This window comes from Glycine max, chromosome 6, assembly GCF_000004515.6.
Source record: "Glycine max cultivar Williams 82 chromosome 6, Glycine_max_v4.0, whole genome shotgun sequence".
NCBI lineage: Eukaryota > Viridiplantae > Streptophyta > Magnoliopsida > Fabales > Fabaceae > Glycine > Glycine max.
This window is the reverse complement of record NC_038242.2, coordinates 3,286,058-3,298,542: the sequence shown is the minus strand read 5'-3', so window position 1 is coordinate 3,298,542 and position 12,485 is coordinate 3,286,058. Positions and strand designations below refer to the sequence as shown.

The following is a 12,485-nucleotide window of genomic DNA, read 5'->3' as shown; positions in this document are numbered from 1 at the left end:
ACATTTAAGTGTCCAAATATATCTTTCTTACAAAAAATTTAAGCTAAATTATAGGTTACTAGTAGTGCTCCTTCAAATCATTTGTAGACATGACAATAGAGCAAATAAGAAGAGAGTTTGACTATTTCCATTATCGTTCATGTAGATGGTGAGACAAATTCAGATTTATATAATTTAAATTAAAGAACAAAATTAATTGAATAATATAATATAAGCATAAATCACTTTGTATTATCTTTTTTACAAGACTCCATTAATAATTTAGAAAGATTAAAAAAAATAATTAATTAAGTTAATGGCATTAAATTTGTTGTATATTATATAAAGTTTGTAAAATTATCCCTTACATTAGTGAGATATACTACTAATAAGGACCAGAAGAGTAATACATAATACTACTAAGTAAACTAATATGTATTAATATAAAAAATACTACTAATAAATAAACATTAACAGATATAAACTAGTTTATATTAATATATACGAATATATATTTATTCATATCCACTAAATATATCTTAATTTATATTATATTTATTAGTATTGATTTTATTATTATATATACTATTAATATTAAATATTAAATACTAATGAAATAATAAATAAAAAAAGAAAATACTAAATATTAATTCATATAACTAATAATATTAAAATGATACGAATATGGACTAAAATAAATTAAAATGGTATATGTAGGAACTAAATTTAGATGTTTTAAGTTTGAAGAATAAAAGGATTTTTTATAATTATAAAAATCAAATGAGTAATTTAACCTTGTAAAAATTAGTAGAAATGTGGACATTGTGATTCTTATCTTTTCGTATTCTTTTATAAGGTGAAGAAATTGATAACAATTAATTTATACTTCTTTTGTTTTTATTTATAAGATCCAAATTTAAAATGATGTTGATCCATTCTTATAAGACTCAATTTATAATGTTCTTTATATTAATTATTTTTAGACTAGAAATAGTCTTCATTAAAAAGAAGAAAAATAATATATTGACAAACCATTAAAAAAGGAAAAGGTATTAATGCAAGGATAATTTTAAAAAAAGTTATAAAGTTAAAACAACTTTATTGCTATCAACTAAATTAATTAGTCTTCTTAGTCTTAATAATTAGGTAATTAAATATTATATATAGAAACGGATAAAGTATATATGATTAATTTTGAAAGGAAATTCAAGTTATATATATGGGGTAAAGCCATGATATTTTACAGCTTAGAAATAATGGCCGATTCTTTGAAATGCTAAAACCTATTTAAGATGTGGTTTCCATATTTTTTCTTCTTCAAAATGTTAATTGTTAAATGCTAGTTTTTTTTTATTAGTGGGAAAATTAAATTCACGACATCTCTTTTTTTCTCTAATCATCAAATTAATCTTATAATTTCTTAGTCTAAAGTGAATCAATTAGTAAAAGATTGTTCTAGTTTGACTATTAATTTTGAATTGAAATACTAAACATGCATGAGTTAAATATTCAAAGCAAATTATCGTCTACAATGATTCTACAATATTCAGGTAGGATTGTTTTCTCTAAAAGATACTTATATATATTTAAGGAGTAATATTTTTTCATTATATATATTTTTTTACACATAAAAAATAAAAAATTAAACTTCTAACTACATGTATATGTATAAGTAATATAAGAATTTACCAACTACATCACACCATTACCATACATGTTAGCAAGATTAATAGGTACATAAGAGCAATTGATAGGTAAAATGAGTAAAACGAATATATGTACATGCGATGACTTTAATAAAAATTTTCCTCTCCATCACTTTTAAGACAAATCTAATCTTCTCAACTAAATTAAATAATTTTTTTTAATTTTAGATAAATTAGTTAATTAAACATTGTAATAAGGATCCAAATTTGAAAGGAATAATAAACTTAAAGTAGATGATTATTTATGATGTATGATTAAATGGAAGTATTTTATTTTTTTAGGTACATATTAAATTAGTGTTAACAGCGGTAAAATATTGAATTATTTCCATTGAGATAAAGTGGGTGTTTCCGATGGTTGATGAAAATGGAGAAGAAAATAAGAGGAGACAACAGATACATCCTTGGTTGGCTCTGGGTTTAAGGAGGGAAATTGATTCTTGTTCTTTGGGAAGGATAAGGAATCAATCTGATCGCTGGAAGAGAGGAAGTAGCAATAGTAATGGAAATGGGGATTTCCAAGACGACAACAAAAACAAGCACTGAGGTTACCGACAACAATTCCAATTCCAATAGCAATAGCAGCAGCACCACTCAGACTGAAACTGACAACCATATCTCCGTTGCTGCTCCCTACGCCGTAGGAGAAAAGGTCTTAGTCTATCACTCTGATTGTCTTTACGAAGCCAAGGTAGGAGTACAATATTACAATCTCTTTTATTATCTTTTACCCCTAATTCCCAAATTACTTTATACTCTCTAGTTCTTGAAACCCAAATATTTGTCTTGTTTATAAGCTGAGGCAAGCTGAGTACCACAACACTAAAGGCTGGCACTTCCTCGTTCATTATCTTGTAAGCATCTTAACATTTCTCTCCTTTTTTAATAAGCGATTCCGTTACCTGCTGCTTTCTCATTTTCCCAATTCATTTTTATGTCCTCAGGGTTGGAAGAAGAGGTGAGTGAGCGTATATACATTATTATTGTCTTGTTCAACTTTCTGTTAAGAATTATACGGGCTTAGTTTGCAAGCCTCTGTGTTTTCCTGCAGTTGGGATGAATGGCTTGACCTGGATCGTTTGATGAAACACACTGAGGAAAATATGCGCAAAAAACATGACCTTGACGAGAAGCTTGGCAATGATAAGAATGCAAAAATCCCGCGTGGTTCTCTGGCTAAGTCCAAGACCACTAACGGTCAGATATTTCTTTTCTGCACTTTTAGTTACTTCAATCCCAATGACTTGTCGTATTTCTTGTCTAGAAATATAGACAGTAGAAGAGGTTGTTACTGTGTGAAAGCCAATTCAATCAGCAGCATAGCATTAGAATTGGATTTTCTATGTCTTGTTCTCAACTGGAGAATGTAGAGGTTGATGTGGTCTGACTTGCAATTTAGGAATCCAACAAAAAGGTTCATCATAGTTTTCTCGGTGTGCAGCATGAGATGCTGATGACTCAATGCATTTTTGTGTCTGCTAGTGTGAAGAGGGATCGGGAGGATATTTTTTTTTGTTGTGGCACTAGTTGAGGAAAAGTTGAAAGAAAATCGGTCAAAGTAGTGTGGACATGTTCAAAGAAGACCACAGGAGGCAGCAGTGAGAAGAGTAAATTATATGTCCTATAGTCCTATGAAGAGGAGGAGAGAGATATCATTGGAGGAGGTTTTCACAAGGGATCTCATGGTAAATAATATATCTGAAGCTTAGGTCTTTAACCAAGCCGAGTGACATTGTGTGATCATGTAGCCAATCTCATACTAATGGGATAAGGCTTTGTTGTTATTGTTATTGTATGAGTCATTATACCCAATAATGGTGAGAAATAAATTCAATAGAAGAGCTAGAAGCTTATTGGAAGAAAGATCTTATGGAATTCACCATATTGCTAAGAATCTCAGGAGAACCACACCGCAAACGCTAACTATTGTAGTTGGAGAGCTCAAGGCCTTATTAACCCTTCTAAAATTTCATACTTTCAATGTGAGGCTCAACTTTCACACCTTGCAACTGTATCCTGACACCTACACTTTGTAGAGTATAATGAGAGTGGACCACTAGTTAGAATAAATAATTTTAAACCTTTTCTTAATTAAACCACAAGCAACTCAAAAGCAGGCTATGAATTTGTGAAAACTAATTCTCTTGAATTTTTCATTAACAGTTAACAGTTAACACTTCCACTTTATTGAATGGGATGAGTTTCAAAAGAACAGAATATATATTTACTTGTCTTAGTTAATACGTAAAGATTAACGATCTTTTACATTCCACTTGTTTAGTGAGTGATAGTCATAGTGGAGACTTGAGGAAAGTGTAAATATTGGGGCAAATGATTGAAAATCCTTGTACTTAGTTGGAGCCCCACACACAGCATAGATCTAACCATGTACAATGCCTTGCATCTGACCTTGTACAATAAGTTGCATTTGTGCTAAGTTCTTCTCTTTACTTGAAAGTTGACAGCCATCAATGCATTCCTTGTTTTAATTTAGTTATTCTTGTAACCTATGTTGTAAATTAAAAGGACTTTATGGTTTATTACCACATGCAAATATGTAAAAAACCAACTTTTACTTCAGTTTTTGTTCTGAGTATTTCTGAGACGTTATGGGAAAAAATGAAATGCAGTTTCAAGAGGCAGGAAACGAAGGAATGAATCTGTCATCAAGGTACTCTCTCATTTTAAGTTTCAATTTATATAAGGCACTTGCCACATATATCCACTCTTCTTTAAAGTTCATGGAACTCTTCTGCATCAGTATAAACTGTCAGTCAAATTAGTTGGACAGTTCAAGTGCAAATATTGTAAACTTTTTGCTGATATTTTGTCCCTTGGGTAAGGGGATGGTTCTTCACAGTTCATTTTCAGCCTATAGAGTGTAAATTTAGTTGAATTTATTACTCGATTATTTGTAGGAAAAACCTGCAGTTGATCTTGAAAAGCTTGTCAACATTCAAATTCCTCCAACACTAAAGAAACAATTAGTTGATGATTGTGAGTTTATTACCCATCTCGGCAAGGTAGTGATATCATCTTCAATATATTAATTTAATTTACGAAGATTGCACAATGCCTCATTTTCTTTAGGAGCATGTTGATATTCTAGATGTAGTTTGTTAGTTGTTACAGAACACAGTTTTACTTTGAAAAAGTCATTTTCAAATTGTTGAATTTATGTTTTTCCATCTGCAGCTTGTTAAACTCCCCCGTACTCCTAATGTGAAAGGCATATTGAAAAATTATTTTGATTACAGATTGAAGAAATGTGGCTTGTAAGTTTATGCTGACTCACTCCTCCATTTTTTAAGCTTGATTTTTAAATATTTTTTCTATATTGGGAATTGAAGTGTGTGTCAAATTATTTCAAAGTTAAGCAGTTTGAACAGAGATCTGGAGCCAGCAATTATTTTAAAATAGTTATTATTATTTTTTAGAATAAAACTCTGTCTCAAAATCATTTCACAAGTCATTTACACTTCTTTTTAAGTATTATTTTTGGAATATGAATTTATTTTTCTGGGCGGTCAATGCCACATCCCAAGTAGAAAGTTTCAGTTTGATTAGTCTGTCTAGAATCTACTTCTTAAGTTTTGTAATTATTCAGCACTCCTGCGGCTCTGTTTTTGGTATCGTTACAGTCTTTATATTTTTACTCATGGTGCTTACTGTTACTGTTTAATACTAAATTTGATATAGGATGGGTGATTCAGTTGAAGAAATTATGAAAGGATTGTCTTGTTACTTTGACAAAGCACTGCCAGTGATGCTTTTGTACAAGAACGAGCACCAACAGTACCAAGAGGCTTGTCCAGCGAATGTCTTTCCTTCTGCTATATATGGTGCTGAGCATTTGTTACGTCTCTTTGGTATGCTCGTTTGTCTGCCACAAGACGAGCTTATTATATGATGGGTTTCAAGTTCAACTTTTTGTTAGTTTGTCATAACTCGACTCATTGTGGCATCAAGTTGTAATGGAAATGCAGATGGTAGTGTGGTTATTATGCCCTTTGTGGACAGCAAAATGCTGGCCCTTTGGGTTCAGGCTTGCATGAGTTTATTGCTATATGCTCATGGTTTTGTCAAAGTCTTTTTTCTGTAGAGCTTTATTATTATGTTTTCCAATACTTTGGGATTCTAATTACCGGTGCCTTTTTTCTTTTCTTGATTTGAATTTTGAAGTTAAGTTGCCCGAGTTATTGTTTCATGCTAGCATTGAAGAGAAGACATTGGTGGAACTTCAAGCACACTTAATTGACTTTCTCAGGTTTCAATGTTTTTGTCCTAGTTTTATGTTAGAAATAGTCATTGGTGATGAATTTAATCGGGAAAATATTGGCATTTTACTTACAAACTTTGATGCAAAGCTATCCTCTTCATGGTGCAGGTTCTTGCAAAAAAACCAGAGCACATTCTTCCTTTCTACTTATCATGTTGCAGAAGGTATTGAGAACAGCACCAACAAACAAGGAGACTAGGCTTGTGGACAACAATTGTTTTTGCTATGTACATAGTTTCACAGAGCTGCTGCTGTATACAATGCTTGTCACAATTGCAGTTTACTTTCTTCATCAAAATGATGTGAAATCAGATTTGGTAAGTGTATAACTTAGCTTTGGGAACTCAATGTTTTCAGGGTTCAGGGAGTGTAACTTCTACGGAAGGAATATGCACCGACCCTCAATTTTAAACACCAGTTGGTTTTCTGAAATTTTAGATTTAATATGTTTTTCACAGTCCAACCAACCAACCAAATTCTATCGATGAAATCTTAGTTCAATTTAATATTGTTTTATCTTTGTGTGTGTGATGATTGGTTCCTAACTTCCTACCACAGTCCCGTGCATTTTGAATTTTATGCATACAAATTAGATAAATGTGAATGATGTGATAGTTGTAAAAAAACTCCGACTCTAATGTTTAACTTAGCAAAGGGTTTTGTAAGTATAAAAGGATATGAGATTGGAAGATCATACGTGAGATTCTACTTTCTTTTATAGTGATTTGTTATGAAAGATATGAGATTGGATGATGATATCTAAGGTTGTACTCTCTTATATATAGTGTGTGACACGCTCTAATTCGATATACATATTTATATAATAACATACATAAAAATACATAATTACATAAAATAGGATTTTATTCAATGAACATAAAAGAATTTAAGTGGATAAAAGGTTCACATTCACTTCACTATTACAAATAAAACTTGTTAGAAATATTTTCGACTGAAAACATCATGCATTTAAAACAAAAGCTCATGCCTCAAAGTCATATTCTATCAGAGCATTGTGTTTTATTGTTCTCTAACATAAGGTTCTCTATAGCTATGCACCTAACAATCTGTTCCCACGAACACAAGGTTTAAGATTATCATAGGATTCAAACACAAACAACATACAAAGAGTGAGTTATCATATTTCTAACTAATAGAGAGAAAAAGAACAACATAGATATACATATCATATAAATAAAATATAATTTACTTAAACATAATTCACGTCATTCCACCATTTATCGCGTGACATCACATCCGAACACTACATGTCTTACACATTTTCATATCATTCATGTACTCAAGGATCAAAATATAACATCGCTCAACTAATCAATATTGATCAATACACAAACGTTATGTAACAAATATACTAAGACTCGATCCTATATGCAATATGATATCATGTGAGTAAGAAATCTCGTCGAACGCTTAGAAGTACATGACAACAGACCACACACTGGTAAGTCAAGTCACTCTCACTAGGTAAAATCATAGGAAGACGAGTCAGAGTCATCCTGTTTTGAAAAAATGTTTTAACCATGTGGGATTGACACAAACTTAAAGGAATACTCAAACAAAGTGTATTTACCTCCAAGGCCTAGACTCTGAAGAGTCCGTTAGGGTATCTCTCTCATGATTTAGGTCCAACCTAGAAAATATTTTAACACATAGACTTTATCTATGAACTGTACAAAACACACGATTCTTCGATTGCTCTTAAAATAATTTCATCTCGTTGCGCTTGTGATTAAACTCGTCGGGTCCCCACAGTGGTTCCCATCATAATAATCGTTGCGCATTAACTCGTTGCCCATAAAGGGTCTTATAGTCGTGTGATTGTACGATTCAAAGCACTCAACTCAATGAGCCCAACATCTTAATACACATATATATTACAAGTCGATACATACTCAATTTATCACATATATTCGGTTTCAATCATAATGATATAATCCTAAAGTAACATGTTATCACACCTCATGAATCATATAGGTTTTACCTATGAACTATGCAATACACATAATTACTCAATTATTTTAAAAATTATTTTAACTCGTCGGGTTCCCATAATGGATCTAATCACAATACTCGTCACGTAAAAACTCATCGTCGTTACAATTGTGTGATTGCACAATTCATAACTCACAACTCAATACATACAACATCTCAATACGCATGTATCTCACCATTCATCATAAGTTTAATTTGTCACTTATAATTTAAATCACCATTTCATAATCTCAATATAACAATTTATCATGCCAATCTATCAAATCTTGTCCAAAGTACAAAATTTTTTCTCACAACATGGAAAGTAAAACCCCTCAAACAATTTCACACAATCATATCAGAATCAATGAATTAAAATCATAGGTAAAAAACACGAAAACATCAAGAGCACTCAATTTTATCAATCAATTTGCACCAGAACATCAATTGGTTCGTCAAACACAACAATATCGTATTTATAATCGTAAAGGAAAAATTATAATTCAATAAACATTCTAAAATAAATCTCAATTTAATCATTTAAGGATCTCTACACATGTTCATTCTAATCCTTATTGTGATAAACTCATCCCTTACCTCTAAGCAGGCTCACAGGTCTAGTCCGAGAGTGATAGTGGCATCTCTAGTGATTTCCTAAGATTTTCCAAGCTTTTCCTCTAGTTGTTTTGTTAGGATTTTCAAGTGTTAGAGAGAAGGAGAAAGGATTAAAGCCTTCATTGTACTATCTGTGTGCGATGAACATTTTTCCTCCACAGACATTGTTTAGAAAATCCCAACGGTGGAAATGTGAGAATATGAATTTCGAACCCGGTATCCAAATTTCATGACGATCAACTATTAACTAGTCCAGAATATTAGTTTTACTAGGACAGGTTTGGGTGCACACGGGAAAAAAGAGAACTTGGTGCGAGGGACATTTCTCGCACCAAAGATTATTTTACAAATTACAACGATGAGGACGTGCAAAAATGAATTACAAACCTAGTGTTCAAATTTTACAATGATCCAACGATTAATGAGTTTGAGATCGTAGTTTTACTGAGATAGGTTTGAGTGTATGTAGGAAATAGGGTTTTTGAGAGAGGGAGAAGAGAAAACGAATTTGAGAGGAAGAGAGAGTGTAGAGATGTATCGTAAATAAAAACTGACTTAGTGTGTCTTATTTATAGCTAGGGTGCTCTCAGCCTATTATTTACTCTATTTTTATTTATTTATTTTATAAAAAAAAACTCTATTTTATTCCATGAATAAATAAAATATTCTTTTTTATTTTCCTTCAAACCATTATCTTAATTAATAAAATTATTTTTTCTTATTTATTTAATTATAAAAACCTATTATTTTTCTAAAACTATTTATTTTTAAATAAAACATTTTAATTTATTTTACAAAATACAAGGTGTTACATAGAGAACACTAATTTTGAATGCTCTGCTTTTATTTTATTTCATTTCATTCTCTTAATGAAAAAGGATGGAGAGAAGAAGGGAAGGGATGGTTCCTTTAAACTTTACATGTTTGCTCCAATTTTTGCTTCCCTCCCATATTGGACGCATTTGGAAGGGAGGGATGAAATTAAAAATATTTCAAAGTGTATTAACTAAGGTAGTTCTATTTATGTTTTGAATCCAAAATTATAAAAATAAATTAATTTTTTAAAAACTTTTCTCCTCCTTTTGTGAACCAAATAACAAAAGAGTTTCTTCTTCTTTTCTCCATTAAAATCCCTTCTCTCCCATCCTCTCAACCAACAAGGTATCCACTCTATTATTTTTTCTTCCTTCTTTTTCCCTCCCCTCTCCTCCATTAAAACCCGTCCTGTCCCTTCACTTCCATCCTTTTTAACCAAACAATTCATTAATGCTTGTGGCTAAAGGAACAAATGATTTTGACAGCCACCATGGGTAGTAGGCATGACAAATAATTCCAACTCGTCCCAACTCTAATGAAAAATATTTGCTTTGGTGGGTATGGATATAGATATTATCTGAATTTTTTAAGTGGAGATGAGAATAGGAGTGCATATCAAATTATATCATACCGGTAATTATTGCATTTTTTTAATAATTTTTTTGTCACAACACACATATATATAAAAGATTTTATTGTTATAATTTTTGAAAATATAAATCAATTTAATAGTATTTTTTTTACGTTTAACTAATTTTTTATCTTTAATTTATTTGTTATTTATTATATTTATATATTATTTGAATTAAAATATAATTAAAATTTTAATATATATTTATTTAAAATATATATTTAAATTATAATTATAAAAAAGAATGTAATGAATTATTTGCAGGTATATCTAAAACCCAAATCTGGTGGGGATGAGAGTGAAAATGTAAATTTAAATGCCTCTTTTATATCAAAATATGTATTTGTCCGATCTTTTACAGAAATGAAAAGAGTCAAGTCGGTTCCATTCTCATCCCTAACGGGTAATAGTAATCCGATGGTCAACAATCACATGACAGTCGTCCTTCCTTATGTTACCTTCGTTAATTTGCATTATTTTATATATTCCCTTGTTGCGATTAAGTTGTGGTTATATTTATGCCAATATAAGAATATATTTACCAAATCAAGGTATGAGAATATTCTAGAATACTAGAATTCCTTAAACGTTGACTTGAATAATAAAGAGTTAAACATCATGATATTTTTTATTTATTTGTGATCCAATTCAGTTCGTATAAATTGTCCTGGCTATAGATATTTAATTGATAAAATAAAACTCGGATTGCATGATTTTAATTAATTACGAGTAAACTGTTAAATTTATTCTCCAAATATGATATATCATTGTTATTTTAAAATTATCATAAAATTTGTTTTTTAAAAAGTGCAAGATAGTTCCAGTAAAAAAAAAGGTACAAGATAGTTTTATATTTCGTCTTTTTAGTTTTATAGTATTATAGTACGTCACTACTTATTTTTGGTGATTATTGGATCTTTAGTTGAGAATATAAATGATAGCTAAAATATTTGGGACAATTAGATTCTGGTTAGCATATCTATGTATCCGATAATTACCGTATGAGCCAGTAAAAAATAATTGACTAAAATGTAATTTTTCTACCTTTTATTTTTTAAAATTCTGATTTTATTTTTCTTATTTTTTATTTAAAATATTTTATTTTATTTTTAAAAAATTTATAATTTTAATCTCTTATTTTTTAATTAAAATATTTTATCTTTTACTTTTACAAAATTTACAATTTTAATCACTATAATCAATTATCTATCTTATAAATATTGATTGACATATATTTATTTATTATCCAGGTCACATTTTTTTTAAAATTATCTAATTGTTAATAAACTTAATTTATTAAAAAAATAAAAAATAAAGAGTTTAAAATTGTGATTTTTTTAAAAGTAAAAAATAAAATATTTTAATTAAAAAATAGAAAAAATGGTGGTTGACATTAAATACAAATTTTGTTGTAATAAGCCATGTTTATAAAGTAAAGGTAAATGCTAAGCGTTTTATATCTTTAATAAACCAATTTGATTCAGTAAAAAAAAAAATTGAGGATAAAATATAAAAAAAGTTATTTATCATGAGTTTATGAATGAATCCTTTTTTTTTAACAGTAATAAAAAGAAAAGACAAACAAAAAGCAAGACCAAGACAAGTGGAGGAGTTTGATCGAAATTTTTTGCGGGACTAAAATAATTAAGTTTATAATTTTTTTGTAATATCATTTCTTATGAATGATTTTAAACATGCTATTAATTTTTGTGATCAGAATATCTTTTTATTAGTTTACTAATAATACTCTTCCATTTTTTAACGATCTTATACCTTTTCTACTACTAAATAAAAACAAATAGAGAATTTATGTTTAAATTATTCTTATAAAAATCAGCAAGTCAAATTAAGTTATTTATAAACAAAATTTGTACAAAAATACTTTAAAAAAATCAACTTATGATTTTAACTCTCCAAAAACCTAACTCACTTTCAAAATCAACTTCTATATCATAGTCACCTTTTGTTTCTTCATCTTTCCAACTAATTACAATGTTTTATTTTTCTCTCATATTTTTTTCCTTCTTAATTTATGATTCCCAAGAAATTTTGATTCACTCATTACTTGGGAATAAGTCTTCAGCTCACACAAAGTATCCGTCATTAAAATATGGATTAATTTGAGTTTAATTCAATTCTATAAAATTAACTTATAAGATAAAAGTTTATTCTACTTAATTTGAATTATAACATCTTCATATTTATAATATCAATATCTAGGAAATTATATAAAATTGTAACATGTTTTTGTTAAATAGAATTTATGTATATTTACAATTAGTGGTTGAGAAAGTAATATATGAAATAAGAAAATTGTGTTCACAAATAAAAATCAAAAGTTCTATAAATATAAACTCATATTCTTACTATATTATATTTTCATACATACAAGAGCACTTATTTTTATACTACTTCTTATACTCTTTATTTTTATGGTAAAAAGGAAGCCACCGAGATGTTTAAATTT

General features: G+C 29.2%; 1 protein-coding gene across 1 annotated transcript; it reads left to right on the top strand.

The window, feature by feature from the left end:
- Nucleotides 1-2,004: 2,004 nt before the first annotated feature.
- LOC100800645 (protein MRG2) lies at nucleotides 2,005-6,470 on the top strand. The gene is made up of 10 exons (XM_003525864.5): nucleotides 2,005-2,376; nucleotides 2,483-2,539; nucleotides 2,630-2,643; nucleotides 2,737-2,882; nucleotides 4,316-4,356; nucleotides 4,604-4,708; nucleotides 4,881-4,960; nucleotides 5,385-5,554; nucleotides 5,868-5,952; nucleotides 6,073-6,470. The coding sequence occupies exons 1-10, from the start codon at nucleotides 2,188-2,190 to the stop codon at nucleotides 6,161-6,163; spliced, it is 978 nt and encodes a 325-aa protein (XP_003525912.1). The 5' UTR covers nucleotides 2,005-2,187; the 3' UTR covers nucleotides 6,164-6,470.
- Nucleotides 6,471-12,485: the final 6,015 nt, after the last annotated feature.

What these genes read in the sequence shown, in the direction of transcription:
- LOC100800645 (XM_003525864.5), top strand. Translation starts at nt 2,188, where the DNA reads ATGGAAATGGGGATTTCCAAGACGACAACAAAAACAAGCACTGAGGTT. An exon ending in GGAATGAATCTGTCATCAAG is followed by an intron (nt 4,357 to 4,603) that starts GTACTCTCTCAT and finishes GATTATTTGTAG; the next exon opens with GAAAAACCTGCAGTTGATCT. An exon ending in CACTTAATTGACTTTCTCAG is followed by an intron (nt 5,953 to 6,072) that starts GTTTCAATGTTT and finishes TTCATGGTGCAG; the next exon opens with GTTCTTGCAAAAAAACCAGA.